This window comes from Varanus komodoensis, unplaced genomic scaffold (assembly GCF_004798865.1).
Source record: "Varanus komodoensis strain SLA01 unplaced genomic scaffold, ASM479886v1 scaffold1, whole genome shotgun sequence".
Lineage (NCBI taxonomy): Eukaryota > Metazoa > Chordata > Lepidosauria > Squamata > Varanidae > Varanus > Varanus komodoensis.
The window spans coordinates 10,326,275-10,346,839 of NW_025335268.1; the positions used below are offsets into that span (position 1 = coordinate 10,326,275).

Below are 20,565 nucleotides of genomic sequence, written 5' to 3' on the forward strand. Positions count from 1 at the left end.
AGTCTGCTCACGTACATAGCACTGAAGGAACGCATTCTTCTCTTTAGGCTCTTTCCAGCTGGGCATTCTGTGCTTTGGGGGAAGTACCAATTCCTCTATATTTCTCCCCACCCCGCAAATGTTGCCATTTCCCTCCCTTATTGTTATTGTTCTTTCCAGAGAAGATGAAGAGAGTTGACAAATCTTACTGCTTTGTTTAACCAGCTCCGCCGTATCAAGAGCGGAGCTTCATTATGGCTTCATTAGGACATCGGATGAAAAAGCTCATTTGTGAAGTGGGAAAGCGCAGCAATACAGAGCCAGGGAGAAAACAGCCTATTATTCAACTAATATGGCAGTTCAACCCCCAAATGTCTTTTGCACAAGAAGCGCTCAGGCAAGGACTGTTCTGCAGGGGAAACTCTTAAGACGGATGTCCTTGGAGTCCTAATGTGCTCCAATCGGGCTAGTTTAGTGCTCGCATCACGACGGTGCAGCTTTAGGACTTTAGACAAGACAGAACTCCAAGCAGGCAGTGAGCGGGCCTCCTTAGCGCGCTTTATTTCTCAAAACGCCCACATCCCAGGGCCAGACCATGTTCTTCAACAGACATCGTCAACAAGTTTCATCCCATTAATCCCACGATAGGTGACTCGGCTTGGCCGCACCAAGACGCCGTAGTTGGGCTTGCAAGTGAAGTAGCGCTTGTCGCCCACAGAGCCATCGTTTCTGCCCTTGGCGCTCCGCAGTTCCAGACCGAGCCACGTGCCAGGGGCAAAGTCAGTGGGCCCAATGTAGCGGATGGTGCCCATCTCGCTGGAGCTGCTGAGGAGAACCTGTGAGCCCTCGCGGAGCTTCACGGGGCCCTCGGTGCTGGCTGCGGTCGTCGTGTTGCTCCAACTGCGTCGCAGCGAAGAGCTTTTGGACCTGGGCAGAAAAGAAGGCAACAGCCGATGCAAAGCAACGTAAGAACAAAACTAAGACTGCCCTGCACTCAGAGAGGAGATCTGCTTCTGCCATATTACGACTCCAGGAATCCCTCTTTACAAAGACCAATTTCCCACTGACCTGGTCTCTAAGACAAAACACACATTTGGTTCCTTTAAAGGACACGCGACACACTCACTCCCAATTCAAGAGGAAACGCTGCACGAACTCTGCTTGATTCACTTTATACTCGGCCTTCTCTTCAGATCTTGCACATCTTTCACTTTATTCACTTTAGGTACAACAAGGTCAACGGTGTTAAAGAAAGGATAATTTGGTTGCTTTCCTCCCCGGTTTTTCTTGTCGGAATGCAGCACTGGAGGAAAAGGTTAAACTCTCCTCCTTACCTTCTGTGATCCCAGTAATTGTCACATGCCCCTTCCCAGAGCAGGTCTTATTTCATTAGAACAGACGTGTCCATGGTAAATGCAGAGAAGTATTTTTATGGCACATCCAGTTTGGTCCAAAGTGAGGCACCATTAAAAGGTAGCAGGAAATATAGGGGTATTGGAAGTAGGGAAAGTAACATTGTTTTAAAAGGTCAGCCAGCTTGGCTTCTCTCGAAGAGGCAGGGAAGATAAGCCAAGATTCTTGGAGCAGAATTTCTGGCCCATTCTTTCTACCATTCTTTCTGTTTCTTTTTAAAAGCACATCTGGCTGTCTCCAGTCACTATCACCCAGTGCAGAAAGAAGGCACACAGGAAAGCAAAAGCCACCACTGACATCCTTTCTTCCTAAAATCATTAGGGATGAAAGTTGGGAGCTACATGCCTATATCAAGATGCTGCCTTTCTCATGAAGATGTGAGCCACCAGAGAGAAAGAAAGAGGTTAATTGCTCTAGGCACAGCAGTTGACAGAATGCACACATTCTGCCCAAGCAAAGGAATCACTCACTTGACAAAGGCATTTTTCCTGTGTATCTCCTTTTGGGAGGATGCAGAGGTGGTACTGAAGCTGCGTCGAAAACCTGAAGACAGGAGGAGAGAGAAGGTTCATCGGCCAGTCTGGTAAGTGGCAAGCCCATAGCAGGCCCGACCTGCTGCCCTCCAGGCATGTAAGACTGCAGCCCTCGTCATGCCAAGCCAGCATGGCCGTTAGCCACCCTCCCCTGCACACCTGCAGGGGGCTCGGACGGGGCAGGCTGCTGCATGCACAGGGATCAGCACGCCCAGTGGAGAGGAGCCACGTCCTCTCTGCCCGTTCAGCCCATCCCCTGCCTGCAGCAGAGGGGCGTGCTCTGCCTATGCGGCTCTCCAGCCTTGAAGTCTGGCTATGAACAGCATGACTGAACGTCATGGGCCACGCACAGCACCGCACACAGGCTGCTGGACTAGGCCTGCAGTGAACTGCTTCGCACCTGAAGACCGGAGACGACAATGCCAATGCAGAGCAGTCTCTTGGATCTTAGAAGTGGAGTCCATATAAGGAAGCTAGAGAGATGCAAATTTCCCAAATTCCCACCTTTATGAGGAATTTAAAAACTGACCTCTTCTGACTGGCCTCCCCAGATTAGTTCTCGTGTCAGTTTTATTAACTGGGGTTTAGTGTATCAATTGTCAGATTTGTTTTATTCTACTCACTTTTTGTAAACCATCCCAAGATGTTTGTAGTGGACAGTTTAGAAAAACTTTTAATAAATAAATTAAAAATAATATTGTATTAGTTGTATATTGACTAATGCAAAATATTAGTCTAAATATTAATAATACAAATATTACTCACTGTTGATTTAATTTCCTGTAAACTGCCCAGAGTCTATGGAGATGGGGCAGTATATAAATATTAAGATTAAAGGAAGGATGGACAGACAGACGGACGTAAGGAAGGAAGGACGGTGACCTGATGCACAATATGTAGCCAAGGGTTTACCATATTTCACTAGGAAAAAAAAATCCCAGCATGCCACTCTATACCTAAGCTGGGAAAGAACATTCTTATCAATATGTATTCAAATCAGGAAAATGACATATGTATTTTGTGTTGGTTTTTTAAAGGAAGTGTTCTAAAATTGTAAGCATGTTTTAAACAAAGGAAGAAAGCTCCTGCCTTCAAGGGCCTCCCATTCCAGCTTCACTCACAGCCTTGTCTCCAAAATGTGGCATTTGCAATTAACTCAGGTAACATAGGAACAGAATAAGACACATGTCCAGTTCTTACCAGGAAAAGAATGATTTATTTTACTTGATGAAGCATCTGTGAGGGAGGCTAGAGATCCTGTTAGCCTGAAAATGAAATCATGCATTAGCGCTTTCTTTCTGAAAAAGGATTTAAAAGGGACCAATTCTTCACTTACGATAGAGCTGGCAGTGACTAATTTCAGCACGCAACAAAACCCACCACTTGGAATCAACAGAAAAGTGAGAATTCCCCAAAGCCTGTGAATTTCCTACTGATCAGAAGGAATCAAGACTAAATGCAATGAGAGTAAAGAGAAAGCTGTGCTACCTCTGCACGGTAATTGGTTAAGCAGCATCACTAGAAAAGAACTATTTTTCCCCCTCCAGAATACAAAGAGTGGGGAGCTGGCTGTGCAGAGTACAGAGTCTGCCATGGTCCTGCAATCTGACCCCCCACATACCTCACTTCTCCTCACCGGGAATGGCTGCACGATGGACAGAGACTCAGCACGCACTGAAGCTCCCACCGTGCGCAAGGATGCTCAGGATTGCAATCTCTGCATGGGCACATTAAACCCACCAGGGATGCACTGTTCTTTGCATTTCTGCAGCAGTTCTCTTCATATGCTTTTTATTGCTTTTATTCCAGTTTTTAATGCTAAAGATGAGAACTCTCTGCTGTTTGAAGACATGCAAAATAGGCACGTTGGGCAAAGACCTTCTGACGGTGCCGCTAGTGGGTGCTGGGTAATCACGAATGTTCCCCAACTTGCTCCGCATATCCAGCTATTGCCGTGTTCCTGCTCAGTACCATTCCCTCCTTCATCCCATCTCCTCTTCAGTCAGTTTAGAATGGGATCCCGGGACCACCGATCATTCCTTTCGCCAAGGTCACATCGCCCTTGTATCCGTACCCACCTCTGCTTTCAGCTCATCATCTTTCCACTTCGGGATCTTTAAGACACCTGTGCCTCTGCCCCGCTGCATTATTCACCGTCCTACTTCTGGCCCAGCCCTGTCATTTGTCTGACCAGGTTCCTCCCTTCCTCTAGTGCAATCCCTGGCTCAAATTCCCACAGCCTGCAAACCCTCCCGTTCACCAACATTCATTTGTGCTCTGCTACGCATTAGCACACTACCGTGCAAGGAGGGTTTGAGAAATGACCCAGCTGAAAGATGCTGATCAGCTCCAGGGGAGACAAAAGCTTTGACTTAATTTTTTCCCTTTAGGAATATGAAGAAGTGCCTTATATAAGTCAAGCCACTGGTTTGCCTGTCTCAGCAGTGCCCAAACTGACTGGCTGCAGCTCCTAAAGGCTGCAAGGCTGAGCGTCTTCTCTAGCCCAGCCTTGCAGTGCTGGGATGGAACTTGGGACCTTTTGTATGCAAAGCATCTTCTCTGCCACTGAGCTGCATCTCCTCGCTTGTTCTGCTGAGGTTTTAAAAGGCCTTCTTGCAAGGACTAGACCTCTTCCAGCAAGAACACATCTTAAATCCTTAGAATTTATTGTTACTAAGGAAAGAGTTGTAAAAGTCAAGAAAATTTGACACAGCCACTTTTCTTTACAGCAAACAAGCCCGGAATAGATCTCAGCTTTATTGAATGTTCCCATATTAGCACCAAAGACTGATGACTTCATTTCATCCAGTCTCAGAACAGGGATGATCTAAATCTTGGCAGCAGAACAGTGTGGCGCTCCTCTAGGCTTCCCCCTAGTTGGCAGCAGACTCTGAATTAAAGTACTTTCTGAATGAAAGTGGAGAACAAATCGTGTTGACCAGTCATCATAGCACTCCATACTTACTTCTGCACCCTGGCAGGAGGTGCAAAGACACCGTATCTTGGAGAGCAGCTAAAGTACTGCACCCCGGCAACTGAGCCATCATTCTTGCCATGAGGTTTGTCCAGTTCTATTCCACACCAAAACCCTGCAACAGTCAAAATCAGAGGTTTGAAGAGCCACGGGTAAGCAAAAGAAGAACGAAAAACACCACACTCGTAAAAAGCGTTACTGTTTTCCTGCAGAGAAGGGTTTTCTTTGTACAGAAATGCTTGAGCCAACATGAGGCTGCAATTAGCACAGTCAGTCAGGAGGAGGAATGGATTGCGGGGTGGCAGGGAAAAAGAGAGAGTCTTGCATAAAGCAGCTTGAATAAATGATCGAGATGGCAAGTGTGCGCTCAAATTTGGTTTCAACTTGTGGAGTAGCAATTAATCCTATTTGTGCATATAAAGATGATGATTTTAGTAAGGAAAAGAAAGAGGGGTGGGGGAAAGTTCTAAAGCATCACAGTGCTAAGTACAATTGATCGGTAAAGCATGAAGAATCAGATCGCCTCCAATTTAGAAGCACAATCAAGATTTCTCCTTTTGTTCAGTCTTGCTCCAAAAAGATGGAAGCAATCACTTCCAACGGAACACTTGCTTGTTTCTGTTTAACTTGCCCTTACCCGGGCCCCTTCTGTTAGGAATCTGAAGAGCTGCCTTAAACAGTCAGGCCACTGATCTATCTAGTGTAGTTTTGCCTGCACAGACTGGGTTTTGCTGCTCCGCGGGGTTTCAGACTGAAGGGGCCTTTCGCAGCCCTACCTGGATATGCTAGGGGATGAGCCTGGAACTTTCTCTCTGAAAAGTTTTTGCTGCAGCTCTTCCTTTGCACTAAAAGTGTTCCAAGAACATGGAAATAATCACTTCAAACTGACCACTTGGTTACTTTCCCTCTGAAGCACAGGGGACTGGGAATGGAAGGTACAGGAGGGGAAGAACTTTGCCAGAAATAATTCATCTCCCCACGGGGCACTGAGACAATCAGGCACATTTAGGCAGGAAAATTTGCAACACATTTGCTCATTCTATAGGAAGCAGAGAGGCTCCATAATGCCCTACTGCAGTCTCTTAAATTATCCAGTCCTATGAAGAGTTAAAATTAAAATTCAAGTCATTTGGAGCTTAGGGTGCAGTTTTAAGGGCAAAGCTAATTACAAGCAGAAGCAGCAAGAATTCTATCGTGCATTAAAAAGGCTCAGCTGGGGAGGCACAATTCTCCTTTGGCCTTCAAAAAGCAACAGCGACAGATTTTCTGCCGGTTTATCAGTAGCAATGCTTAAGCAACCACATACGCCTTTGCTTGCTATACTTTAAAGCTGTCAGATGCTACAGTGAAAACATTTTCCACGAGAAGAACATTTTCCCTTAGGTCAAAACTCACATTAAGGTGGCTTTTTTCAGGATAATTTTCCTCCCCACCCCAACACACTTTTTCACAGTAAAAGCACTATGTTTGCAGTAGAGGTATCATCACATACACAAAAGAAAACCCACACTGGCAGTTACATAAGAACTCAGCAAAAATGCGCAGTTCTAAAGAGTGGTGCGATCTGCAAGATTCCCTGAAATTACACTGCATTTTCTTTCCATTACGTGGAGTGAGATGCAAAGGCATCTGCTGAATCAAAGTAATTTCAGGGCAGTAATGAGAGGAGGCAAAGAGAAGTGGCCAAACAGAGGCAAGCTTCAGTGGATCCTAAATAGCTAAATTGGGTGCTGTTGTTGCAGAGGCAAACAATAATTAATGAGCATGCACAATCTGCTGATTGGCAGAGCACCTTTGCAGCTTCTAAACTAAAGCAAAAAGGAAGGCCAGTTCATTCATGCTTCCTGTTCCTTGCAAGCTGATGTTCTGGAAGAGACTGTAATGTTTTGAAACAAGAGGGACCCTTTCATTGTGCCTGCCTTTGTCTTGAACAAGTCTGATCAACAGTGGCTGAATTTGAGTGTGCAGTTGCAAGAGGTTAAGTGCTTGCTTCAGCAAAAAGTGAACATTAACTAAAAATGCAAGCAAATATTTTCCCCATGCTAACACGACTGCTTCTGAAAGGACCCACAGCTCTGCACATCCTCTGCATACAGATGAGAGCCAGCTCCAGTCCTGAATGGTATCTCCAGTTAAAAAGGAGGACCAGTCAGAGGACCAAACATTGGCTGAGATGAACCAAAGTCTTGACCATATAAGACAGTATCATACATTCATGTTAATCAGAAACGGCTTTATTAAGGCCAATGTGTAACAATGTTTTGTATCCCTTACATGTTTAAAAATAACATTAAATCTTAATGTTAGCAAACACCAGCATTTCAAGATAAAGTTTCAAGGGATCATATCAAAATGGAAGCATCAGCAGGTCCAAATTTTCTGTTCTGTCAATATCTGTTCTGGCAGCAACTTACATTCAAGACTGTATTACCCAAGACTGTGCTATTTTTTAACTTGATTGGAGAGATGTGCTTATACTAGGGATGAGGTTAAATTCATTCGGTTTACACTTTAATACAAACCAATCTAATTTCCAGTTCCTGAAAATGCCAACCAATCTAGTCTGCAATTGGTATTTATAAAATCTTTAATAACAGCCGCTGGCACATGTGTCTGTATGTACCATGCAATCATACATGTGTCTCTGTGTTAAAATGCAATTGTGCTTTTAACTGTTTTGCATTCTTTTAAGCCTTGCAGGGACAATGAAGCTAAAAATCTTTTAAATCATAAATAGCAATGACAATAAATAATCCAGCATGCAATTATATTTTGAATTTTGCACTTCATTTCACATTTGATGGATTCATTCATCCCCAGGTATAAAAGAAAATGAACTAAATAGTCTCCATTCCTGTAGTTAGTTTGACAATAGACATTTATCAAATAGTCCTTCTTTGTGTTTTAAAAGACAGCCTGGCCACAGTTATCCATGCCCTGAAAATATTCAAGTTAGCTTATTGCAGCAAACTGTGGATGAGGCCATTTTTCAAAACTTCTTTGAACCTTCAACTGGGTCAAAATACAGCAGTTGGATTATTGGGCAGGACCAGCTAGAACAGATCTAAACAGCATTAATATTCTCCAGTGGTTTTGTGTGGGGTTATGGGCAGAGTTCAAAGGCCTGGTTCTTACACTTAAATCCCTCTTTCGTAAGGATTTGGTGTTTCCAAGGCACCATCAACCACATGAAATTGGCAAAGCATAAGGAGGCTTTCTGAAGGCTCTGCTTTGAGGCCTCTGTCTTTAGAGACTCTGCAGGGGCCAGCAAAGGAGTAACGCTTTCTCCGTTTGTGGTCCCTAGTTATGGAGTATTTTTCTTCAGCAGTTCAGTCATCAGGTTAACCTATGACTTTTCTCAACTTTTACTGAATAGTTATGATTTCTAATCATAGGGAGGTGGTTGAAGCCCCAGCGGTGAGGGTGTTTAAGGATAGGCTGGACATGCACATGGAAGGCATGTCATGAGTGGAGCCGGCTGGAGCTGGAATCAGACTAGATGGCCCTTCTGACTCATTCTGTTTCTATGTTAATACTTCTAGTTAATGTGACTGCTATATGATTCAGTTGTTAAAGGGGTTTTACTGATTAGTTTTGAATTGTTATTTAATATTTCAGCATTTTTTTCAACATACAGTTATTTCTGAATGCTGCTTACTGAGCAGCAAGGAAGAAACAAATAGGGTATTTTCTTTTTAAATGTCACCTCAGAAAGCTGCCTATCTGCCACTTCCAAGCAAGGTTTCTGACTATCCATCCAGCAAAAGTCTGTCCTGTGAGACAAGCGGACAGCTCACCTGGTGCAAACTTGGTCGTCCCGTAGAATCTCACGGTGCCAGTCCTCTGTCCTACCACCAGCACTCGGTCTCCTATCTGAATTTCTCCGTCATCAAAAGGATTTCTCTTTGCAGATGGAAAAGTGTTATTTCCTCCTGTGCAATTAAGATCGACAAAAATGGTAAAGATGAAATATTAGAAACACATCAAAGGAGGAAAGGACTATTACAAATTATTCATACTTGGCCACATCAGTAGATAGTGCATTAATGGAACTAAACATGATCTCAGCAGCAAGCCAGAGAATCAAATACCCTCTTCAAAAGTTTGGCAAAATTAATATGCATAGAATAGTTGAAATCAAGATCAGCATGATTAGAGGGCTTAAATTCAAGAATGGAGCCTTCAAAGTCAAACTAAAATTGCAGCAGCCCAAAGAACTCTGACCTGCACTCTCCTTTGTGATGGACAAGGTACAGTATTTCTGTGCTACACACCTCTGTGTATTCACAGTAGCTGAAAGCCTCCTGCAGCTGGGCAACAGGCAACTCACAAACTGAAATATACTGATATAGTACACAGGAGGGCAGAATAACAATTTGGTACACAGAATACTCAAGGGCCAGAACAGGAATACCTCAAATCAGGAGTTGGTTCACAAGCTTCCTCATGCAGTGAGAGTCCTGCTTCTATCACCTTTGCACCACAAAAGAGAGATCCACTTCCCTGATGCACATCTCTACCTTCTGCATGATTGCTTGGAAGTGTCCCATTGAATTAAATGGGGCTTACTCCCAAGGAAGTTTGCACATGATTGCAACCTCAGATTTCAGTTTTTCACACACTGACATCAAGGGGTCCAGCAATTCAGCACTATGTATGCCTGGTTTCTTCCACAAGAGAGACTACATGGCTGACCAAACATTTTATATATCCTTTCCACAGCAGGCTCAGTCCTCAATTTTATGCATGCCTAATCTGTGCAGAACAAAAGGACAATGCGAAAGCCACTGGCCTAGTTACAACACCACTACATAAATGTTTTGTCACCTGGTCAGGGACCATGTGTCAATGAGCAGCCATATCAGTCCAACTGCAGAAAAACATACGAAGCCGCATCATGCTGCATCAGATCACGGGTCCATCTAGCCCAGCGGAGCTGATACTGACTGGCAGTGGCTCTCCTGGGTTTTGGGCAAAAGTCTTTCCAGACCCTAACGTGGAGATGCTGTTGACTGAATTCCAGCATGCAAGGTGTAACATTTATTCCACCATGTATAACCCTAGAATCCCACCATCACACCAAATAACAATAAAAGCTTACCTGGAAAATCTATGCATGCCTTAATGCAAAAGTTTAGCATATGCATTAGAAGTCTAGGTTCACCCAGAGTACTGAGAGGCCTATTTCTCCTATCCTTATCAGCACGTCCACCACAATTGCATTAAAAAACACACACAGAAAAAAACTTGCCAGCAACTGCTTTGGGTGCAACAGCCTTTGCCTTCAAAGTCCCTTCTCCCTTCTTCTTATTGCTTATGGAATTCCACTTTTTGGGACAATTCTGCTTGTTGTCCAGTGATGTCGTGGAAGATGAAGAGCTATTAGATCCAAGGGAAGCTACGTAAAATAACACAAACAAAGAGTTATTCAGATATAGGAAGACACACAAGGTACACAAAGGGCAGGAAATATTCATTTGCTGGGTCTTTCATTCCCACCTACAAGGGAAGAATGGAGCCCATATTCCTACAGCTAATTGCTCATGATAAACATCCCTTAGTTAGTCGTTCAAGCCTACTTTAATACAGTACTTGTAAGCATGAGCCTAATTGTACAAATAATGCAGCTTCCCGTAATAAAAGACATCAGCCCTTTGCTTTTGATAGCTAGCCTATTAAATCTTTGATGAGAAACAGGGGGAGTGACATTTTATGGGTGAATTATGAAGTGCCTACTGCATGCTATTATGCACAGTATTAATATTAAAATAAGTCTATAAAATAAGATTGGGAAGTAAATCATTTTCATTTCAATTTATGAAATCTTGATGTACAAGCTACCTATAAGGAGGATTTCTAGCTTTCTTTTCTCTTTATAGCTTTTTCTTCGGGCCTATCCTAACCAACACTGAAGAGTGAATGGCAAGATGTTGACCACTAGTGTATTTCAGCAAACTCACCCACAAAGCTGAGGTAACCATATTTCTGTTAGAAATTGTGAAAGTTTCAGGTGAATTAATGTGCTAAGGTTTGGCATATACCTGTATGTTTGTGGGGAAAACATGACACAGAGATCCCAGACAGCTGCAGCTCCTTACATCATGTGCTCTTACTACCATTTCCATGGATATCATATAAGCTGTCCCTGCATTCTGAGACATCTTGAGATCCCCCAAAGCAGTGCAAGTTGCAAGTCAGGCCTGTGCGTATTTATTATAAAAAATCCCAACTGGTCAACAGAAATGAGACTCTCGAGATATGGAACATAACTCAGTAAAGTTACAGTGCTGATGGATGAGAATCTGGAAGGAGTGTTTGGTGAAGAAAGACTAAACAACCAAGTACCTCGGCCTGCTGCCTTGAAGGCAATGCTTGAAGGGATGCGTGGTGGAAAGGGACTACGCGAGGCCAAACAGTGAGCACTGGTGCCATTTGAAGGGGTGGCAATATTTTCATCCACAGGTGAAAGAAAGGAGCCGATGCAGGGGAGAGTTGTGTGAATGTTAGTTGCACAGAAGCTCATGTTGCCTTTGTGCAGGGAAGGGGAACAGGTAGCTCTCCAGAGCTGCTGGAGTGCAGGCCCTGCCACCCTTACTTCTGGCTACGGTAGGCAGGGCTAACAGGGGTTGTAGTCCATCACGCTTTGGAGAACTGCTGTACCTGCTCTCCACCCCACCTTTGTAGGAAGTGAATCTTCACATTATCTTTTATTCAGTTTGCATTTTGTTTTAAGATGCTGCACTAGATCAGCTTAATTGCATCTTGTATGTGGTTGTATTAGCCATATGGACTGATGGATGTTCTTAGTGATTCACTTCTTGAGCATGGCTTATATGTAATTGTCCATACGATGCTTTTGAACTGTTGAGTTTACTGCTGTTCATTTCATGTGTCATGAGCCACTTTGGGCACCATCTAGTGGAAAAGCAGCAAATGAATGAATGATCCTGAAATTTCAATCTCCCTACAGTACAGGTGGTACCAAACCCGAATGGCCTATCTAGCTAAAATTAAGAGTGAGTTATTCCATGTTAAGTGCATGTTTAAGCGCATTAGGCGCTCAGCCAGGTACACGTACATGTAAGTAGAATAAGTGGGGTTCAAAATCAGTGGGGTTCATATAAGCAAACGGGATTTCCAAGGGGCATGAATATTTGCAGGTGCTTACAATAGTAAGAAATTATTCTGTGTCTCTATAAAGAAATGATACCCTAATCGATAGCTTTGAGAATCTTTCATCATCCCAACTGCAAAGTGAAATGTAAAGACTGAAGCCGTTTAGAAAAAATATGTATCTTGTCCCCCTACACTGACATGCAGAGATGTCATACAGTTCATTACTCCTCTTAATAAAGATGTCACAGGGCCTTATGGAATAAGAATACCGGCACAAACTAATCAGTAGTCTAATTCTACACCAATGCAAGAGGCAGTTATTTTAAGTGCTGTGCCATGCTCTACTTTTTGAGAAAATCTTCCCCACTCTGGCCATTCCCCATGAAAGAGTCTGTAGAGAACATTCTGTCCAGCAGTGACTTACAGCTTACCTTTAAAAGCCTGATCACATCGTAAGGTATGTGACCAAGGTGTGTGTTCCTAATTAAAATAGTTCTTATGCTGGATACTATAGCTTACTGGGCTGCTTAGGAAGGCATTTTAATTTGTAAACACACACACACACACACACACTGCACTGGTTCCAGGGGCTCTGCAGTCAACCTCCAAGGCTGCTGCACTTTGATGTCCTCACAAGGCCTTTCAGGAATCACCAGCATCATCAGCCAACTCATAATGTTATTAAGGTTTAACGTTAGTGTGAAACTTCTACACCCCATCAAGAAGTTTCTGCCCTGAACTTCCCCTTTCTATTTTTGAGGGTAACTTCTTTCTGCCTACTCCTCCTGCAAAAGAAAAGAAATTCCACAGCTGCAAGAATCAGCATGGCTCTAGTTATGGAATTTCTCAGGCTCATGCCAGCGACAGCAACCAATATTCATCTGGAGGACACCTTACCTTCTTTGCCTGGTGGAGTTTTCATTCTTTCACTGCCCAAGCATGTGGAATCTGAAGTAGGCTCTTTCTTCTGTGCAGATAAGCCTGTCAGCCAAAGCAAATCAATGACATCACTGTTGTCTAGCAATCCTCCCATTCCATCCCAGTGAGGAAACATCAGGCAGTGAAGCTAAGGGCACAATCCATGAACATTTCAACAGGAAAAGGCTCACAGTTCCCAGCATTCCCAGTCCTGCCCCAAGGGCTGGGAGCCACAGGATTTTTTCCTAAGTATACACAGGATTGTGCCCTAAATCAGTCTGAATCTCGCTGCTACTAATACAATAGGGGGATCTTCTACTCATCCCTTTATAGGGAAGAGTGAAAAAGTACTTTTTAAAATCATATTTCCCCCACTGCAAGACATAATATTGAATGGCTGAAGCTTACTTGTAGACCTGTTCCCTCAAGGGTGTGAAGTGGCAGGTTTATTGTAATGCCCAGCTAAAAAATCTCAGGCATCAGTCAGAACAGTGTAGTGGTTAAGAGAGCAGAACTCAGACTTGGGTGATTTGGGTTCTGGTCCCCACTTGGCCATGAGCCAACTGGGTGGCTTTGGGGCACTCACAGACGCTCCACCCAACCTACCTCACTCACCGTCATTGTGGGTATGAGATTGAAAGCAGGAGGAGGAGAATGATGTAAGCCACTTTGAGTTCAGTATAAGAAAACAGTGGGGTATAAATCTACCAAATGATAAATACACACCTCGTTGCACTCCAGACAACATGGATTCAAGATCCATGGTAGACCTCTGAATAATTTGAAGTAGATCAGCAAAGACTTCCAACTTTCAGTTTCTTAACAATGGCACAAAACATTACTTCCCTGTGCATACATCATTTATAAAATTGAAGAAAGCAGGGTGTGGGAGACAACTGAGCTAAACCTTACATAGGGGAACTGTGAGGTCAGTTAAGTTCTACAACTCAATATTCCTGGGCTCAGTATTTTTAATGTGTGGCTCAGTTTACACATAATGACTAATTATGGGTTAAACAAGCTGTAACTAGTTGGAACTACGGTGAAGCTTCCACTTTGCATTCAGTTTGTTCAGCAGCCCAGGGATGCACAGGTCTTGGCTTCTTAGCCATGACATCTGGACCCAGCATTCCAGGTTGCTGAAGTTCAGAGTCTGAATCAACAGTTTCCCAAAGTGAAAGAAGCAACTGGTCAGGAGACAGCATGTTCACTCACTGCCCCAATTCGCTAAACAATCCATAAATTGTTATTATGTATACACTGGTTGAAGTGGCATTCCAATAAAACATAAAATAGATCTCACAAGCCTACATTCTGATACAGCTGTGAACAATGAATTGTATTATTCAGATCCAATATGGCTTTCTTGCATCACATTCCTTTTAAACAAGGCAACCAATAAAATGCTTTATGGGACTAGAATTTCTTGACATTTTTGCAATAAAATTAACAGCCATCAAGATCTGAAAGCACTCCAAAGCAATGTGGCCACTATTAATTAAATTACTGCAGATTCAGACCACAGTTCTCTGACATCACAAGTTGTGCCCCAAAGATTTATAAGCGTGAGCAGCAAAACCTTCTGAAGCATTATAACTTTTTAAAAATTACATATACAAGCACATTGACAGAAGAACCATTTGCCTAGGAGAACAGCCTACGCTAGAATAGCACCAACCCTCAATAGAATATGCAGGGAAAGTAGTAATGAGGCTTCAAAATGTTCCATGCATCCTCTGTTCCATATTAAGAACAGACAACCTGCCCATGATTAGCAAAGAACAAAAGTCTGCATCTGATCCTGCTGGCAGCAATCATAAAGGGCAAAACTTTATTTCTCATCAACCAAATCATATCTATTAGCTTGATCCAGCTGTTGCACGAGGGGATTTTTTGTACTAACTCATGAATGTAATCTATTATTAGATGTTCTATCACACCAGCCTAAAAAAGACTAGCAAGAACAAATGTGTTTACAGATCAACTTACCAAGACTTATTCTATGGAAATGGATCTAATAAAAGAGCAATTGTTATGAGAATTTGAATTGTCAAATTAAAAACCAAGAGGAGAAACAAATAGTTTCTTTAGACAGAACGAATATTGACAGAAAAATGCCAGAAAAACATAAAAGTACAATTGCTTAGTTCTTTCATCTACAGCTTAAAAGAATCTCTGCCACCATAGGTCCCACCAAGTTAGGGGGCGCACTGGGGGGGATTCGTCTTTCTATTAAATAGGATGAGGTTTGGGGAGTCTCATTTTTATGCCAATTAAAGGGGGCACACACCAAGACAGCCAGGGCAGAAGGCGGGTGGGGGGCAGCCTTTCTCTTGCCTCTTTTTCCCTTGCTGGTTGTACCGGTAAAAAAGCGTCCCTAGCTCATTGGTTTCAAGAGGACGGGAAATAAGTACAGCAGCTCGTGGTAATTACAGAAGAGAAATTTCTTTGGTTCATCTTTCAATACAAATTCACACTGCCCAATCCTACCCAGAGACTGGAACACAGATGTTGAGACCTGTCTTTTTCTGAAGTCTGTGATGCAGGTCATAAAATCAAATGTGTAGAAATACATGCACATTTGAAGCTGCATGCAAGAAATAGGGTGGGAAAATGCACGCCATGCACCCCGCTCTGAATACACCCCCACTACATTCAGAGCAGCAATGGCAGCATAGCCTTGCACTCCCACAAGCATGAGCGATGCCTCTCAGCTTGTGCACAGAGGGAAGTCCAGCACAGAGAGTGGAGTATGCAACATCCAACAACCCTTCAGCTGCTCTTCCCTGGAGTTTAAGTCCCACAGACTTCTGGAAGAGGTTGACCAGAAAGTTGAAATTGGAAAACTAATTTTGAAAAGGAGGTGGAAGGTTGTGGAACTGAAACGAGACTAAAAATATTCACATGACAATTTAAACTACTTTGTACTGAGATGTGCAGATTGTATTAAATAACAGAAAACAGAAAAGAAAGAGTGAGTTTGTGCAACATGCATTTGAAATTCCTGATGGAGGACTCTGGAGAGTACAGAACCTTAGGAGAAGGGAAGGGCACTTAATCCCATACACAGAGGATAAGCTTTGCGTGCCGAAGGGCCCAGACTGAGTTCCTGCCCTGAGCCAGAAGGGCTGAGGGAGACTTTATTGCTATGACAATAAAAGTTCCTACTACTAATTTCCATAAACTCCAGTTGTGGATTATGGGAATTATAGTCCAAAATAGATAACACCGAGCTTGTGGGCACAACATCAAGATAAATACTATTGAGCTACTTTAAAAATAGGTATCATTTATCAGAGGTCAAATGGTTTACAAAAATGAAAACAGTAAGAACCACAAATACACAGAACAGAGCATATGTGGAGATGGAATAAAAACCCATTCATATCAGAACAAGGGAGTTACGGCTGCCCATTCTGCCTCAAACTAATATCACAGCAATTATGAGGGCTGAGGTGCCGAGAGCAATGCAGCACAAATGGCCTACCAACAATGGATTATGATTTGAGGTAGAAAATTGCCTATCTTCCTAATGCGCTCTTTGGCTTTGGTACAAAAACTACAGACCATAGTGCTTACCAGAATTAACTTTGGAAGTTACATGTGTTACATCAATTTTCTTGGACTTGAATGTAGGCAAAGGCCGTGAGGAGGAAACTCTCGCATTTTTTTTGGGTTCAGAAGCTTTATTTATTTTAGAAAGAGGTGCAAAGATACCTGGTAGAGAAGACATGCAAGAGAGATAAAAACTATTAATCGCAGAGCTCAGCTATTCCTCCACAGCCCTATTCAAATATTTATGAGTGTTCGAGTGTTTCAGGAACTGCTAAATACTTGATAAATTTATACTTGCCCTTAATATAATTCTCTTCCTTACAATAGAGCCCCAGGTGCTAATGCTTCCCTTTTATGGCTAGACAATGAAGCACACTACAAAGTTGAAGATTTAAACTTTCACACGCACAAGACTTTGACTGAGAGGAGAACTGGGCTCATTAGGGTGTCCCAGACACCTGGCCGTTGCTTCCAGCCTTCCTAAACTTCGCCATCAACCATCATTCTTCTGTACTATAAACGTAAGTGACTCCAGAGCTACTGCAGATAACAGGGACACAGTGCACTGCTCACTTTGCTACCAGTAATACCAATAGGAAATGTCAGTCTAAATTACAGTGCAATCTATTCGGCACGAAAAGAGGAAGTCACTCCTGATACCTACTTAACGACTTAGCTGGAGAGCTACTTATGGACCATGAATGTGATTTTATGAGAGAAAGTCCAATTTGCTTAACATAACAGCTATGTGACTGAGTCAAGAAGAGGCTTATGAAACACTCTGCAAGGCAGTGCATTTAAAACAAAAGGCAATACCATGTTTTGGTGCGCACTTGAAGTATTGCACCCTCCCAACGGTCCCGTCATTTTTGCCTTCAGATTCATCCAATTCGACACCAGCCCACTGTCCACTAGCAAACTCTGTTGTGCCACAGAATCGTAAGGTGCCAACCTGAGGAAAAGACAGTTGTGAGGAAGAGTTTTTCTAACTTTCACATGGGTCCTTTTCCAATCAGAACAGAAAAGACATAGGATGTGACCACTGTGCTCATGTATTTCAAGGGTAGGCAACTTTTGGGCCCATGGGCACACTGGGAAGTTGGAAAACAATCCTGGGCACCATCGGAAAATGGCTGCCATCAGAGGTGGAGGAAAGGACAAGTAACCCACACGGATGTCTGAATGCAAGGCAGAGGTGAGCAATGAGTCCTGACGTTCTGAACGACTTCCCTGAATGCATCGTTTCTGACATCAAGAAAAATATTTCATATCAACCCATTACTTGTAAGAAATTATATTAGTTTAAAAAAAATGAAGTGAGTGGGGTACAGCACCTTAGTATGCACCAAGAACCATGTCCAAAGGTATACTAAGGCTCATGGGTACTATGTTGCCAATTCCTGGTATATTCAGGTCATTCTCATCCATAGAAAAAAGAGGGCTCCAACTGCAGTTGGTTCTTGCTCATGTTTCTGCTCCATGCTAGCACAAATGGCAGCTATAGAAGGGAAAGAACCAGGATCCAGTTTGCAATGTCCATGTGTGACACACAGATATTTCCCAAGATGCAATCAAAACTGGTCAGAAGTGATCACCTATTAGAATGATGCTTCCCCACCTGGTTTCTCCAGGTGCACTGGATTGCAATTTCTAGTATCCCCGCTAGCTGGCTGAGGCAGGCTGGGAGTTGTAGCCTAACAGAACTGGAAGGAGAAACCTACATTGGAAAGCAAATGGTCCAGGCAACCTTTTCTCTCTTCCATCCCATCCTGCTGACAGCAACTGGAATTTGATTTGAATTGGTCTTTTAAATTACATTTTAGTATTCCTAATTGTGATGTTTTAAGATTTTTCCAATCTGTTGCTAGGTTATCTTCTTTTCATTATTTATTAAAACTGTGCTTTTAATTGTTTTATTTACGAAGTTTTATGTTGTTGGCTTTTATTCTGTAAACCGTGTGGCTACGAGACAGTATATAAAAGTGCTAAATAAATAAATCAAGTAATAGCTGGAGCAGGCAGAGGGTGCTGTGAAGGGCACGGAGCTCCCTATTTAGCCTGCATCCCCCCAGACTGTGTATTATCCGGCATGTGTGCTCTCTATTTAATACTCCAGTGACCTTTCCTGATGCTGTTAAACAAGTGCCAATAATTGTCTGCTTTCAAGGAAATCTCTCCTATAATCCTCTTGGAAGGAGATCTCAGAAACCATTACTGCACATTTGAGTAAGGTACTGAACAGCTGAAAAGAACATATGTAAGAAAAAGGAAGAACAGGTCAGTTTCCTGGAAAAGAGAAAACAATGTGCGTAGCAGTGGGGTGATGACAGCAATCTTCATCACACAGAAGAGGGCCGAGGTTTGTTCTCTCCCTCCTCTGAGGCCAAGGTTAGATCTAATAGGTTTAAGTTACAACAGAACAGATTTGGGTCAACCGTTAGGAAAAACACCTGGCTGGTGCATGCAGTTCAACCACAGAACTAATTCCCAGCAAGGGTGGTGGTCCCCCTTCATTGAAAGTCTTCAAATAGAGGTGGAACAGTCATCACCAGGCAGCTATCCAGTCCTAGCTTCCTGCACCAAGCACCACGTTGGATCACGTGATCTTCAAGACCCCACAAACTCTTTGATTCTGTGTGTGCGCTTCTAAAGTTTAAAAATAGAAACTCAAATATGTGCTGAATAACAAAATACAGCACTCCTGGAAAATTAAGCAACTTTGTGAAGATTTCAATGCACAAGCCAGCCATTTCGGAGCACTTATTAGCTATTAAAACAAAATGACATAAGCTATAAAAGCACTACATGATGCACTTGTGAATTATTAGCAGAAACATTACACTTCACTAACAAAAAGCTGACTCTTTAATTTAATTCTCCCTACATTTTTAGCGTGCAATGCTGGCTAGGGAATGTTGGGAGGAATTTTGTAGGAATGTTGGGAGGAATGTCGTAGGAATTTTGTCTCTCTCAATTTACACAGGATTATGCCTTTAATTTCTACTCCCGAAAAGGCAGATACACTGCACTGTGAAAAGAGTGAATCATTAAAGGTTAAGAAATCTACCATTTACCACTTTCTGAAAGCAGCAACCAGGAAAGTAATGACGGACAGAACTCTTCCAACAGCTCAATAATGAGGCAAGACTAGTAGGTATTCCATAATGGAATCTGTTTGCATAGATGCCTGTCATCCAAACTATATCAGAGTCCCTTTTTAAAGGTAATCAGCTAATTACAATTGTAAATTTGCACACACCAGTATCAGTTATTAACTGTGAATTTCAGTAACTGTGCCAGCAAGAGCAGAGTCACAAATCCTTACCGTCTGCAAAACTGAGTCTGAATGCAACATCTGCTGCAATTTTACATAAATGGCAAGGGAAGGAACCAGCTCCTGTGACGTCCCAGTAAATCAATCTGTTATCATGTTTGAATGGTTAGTTTTAGGACAGAGAACAGCTGCACACTCCTTGTGTGGATAAGGCTTGTGGGACTGTTATATGTGGACACACCCCACAGGACAGCCCTTAAGAATTAATCTCCTCTGGCTCATCAGAGTAAATGACTGAGAAACCTTGGCAGAACCATGTACAAACAATCCGGAACTGGCTTTCTCCCACTACAGTGTACATGGAGCATTCACAGTGAAAGTATACAGCTTTGAGGAAAGGATTTATTTCCTGCTCGCATTGGGTAACTGTGGAACTGGCCTTGTTCTTCAGGGCAGAAGTAGGACTCGTTGGCACCTCAGAGTCCAGTTTACCCAGAATTACTGTGAATCTTTCTGCCATCAGACACCATAGCATTCAAAAATACGGCAGTTTTAAGACAAGCAACCATGGACAGCAATAATTGTCAGTCAACATATAATCAGGGTGCTGTACCCACAAGCTTAGAGCCCTTAGGTTAAACACTTCCAGAGGTTGGGAATAGGGCACTTCATAGAATCGTAGAATAGTAGAGCTGGAAGGGGCCAGAAGGCCACTGGGTCCAACTCTCTGCTACTGCAGAACAACGTTATACCATTCCATTTAGATGACTGCCCAAACACTTTTTGAATGTCTCCAGCAAGGG

The 20,565-nt window shown here is 42.9% G+C and overlaps 1 protein-coding gene across 1 annotated transcript in view; it reads right to left on the reverse strand.

Annotated features, from left to right (window-relative positions):
- Positions 1-364: 364 nt before the first annotated feature.
- The window catches only part of CLIP4 (CAP-Gly domain containing linker protein family member 4), a 37,890-nt gene continuing 17,689 nt past the window's right edge, over positions 365-20,565 (reverse strand). Inside the window, exons 7-15 of the mRNA XM_044448312.1 lie at positions 17,305-17,440; positions 16,513-16,650; positions 12,913-12,996; positions 10,151-10,297; positions 8,697-8,831; positions 4,891-5,014; positions 3,126-3,190; positions 1,863-1,935; positions 365-906 (exon numbers count right to left, since the gene is read on the reverse strand). Of these exons, the coding sequence (XP_044304247.1) occupies positions 582-906; positions 1,863-1,935; positions 3,126-3,190; positions 4,891-5,014; positions 8,697-8,831; positions 10,151-10,297; positions 12,913-12,996; positions 16,513-16,650; positions 17,305-17,440 (1,227 nt within the window). The 3' untranslated portion in view covers positions 365-581. The remainder of the gene's footprint in view (positions 907-1,862; positions 1,936-3,125; positions 3,191-4,890; positions 5,015-8,696; positions 8,832-10,150; positions 10,298-12,912; positions 12,997-16,512; positions 16,651-17,304; positions 17,441-20,565) is intronic.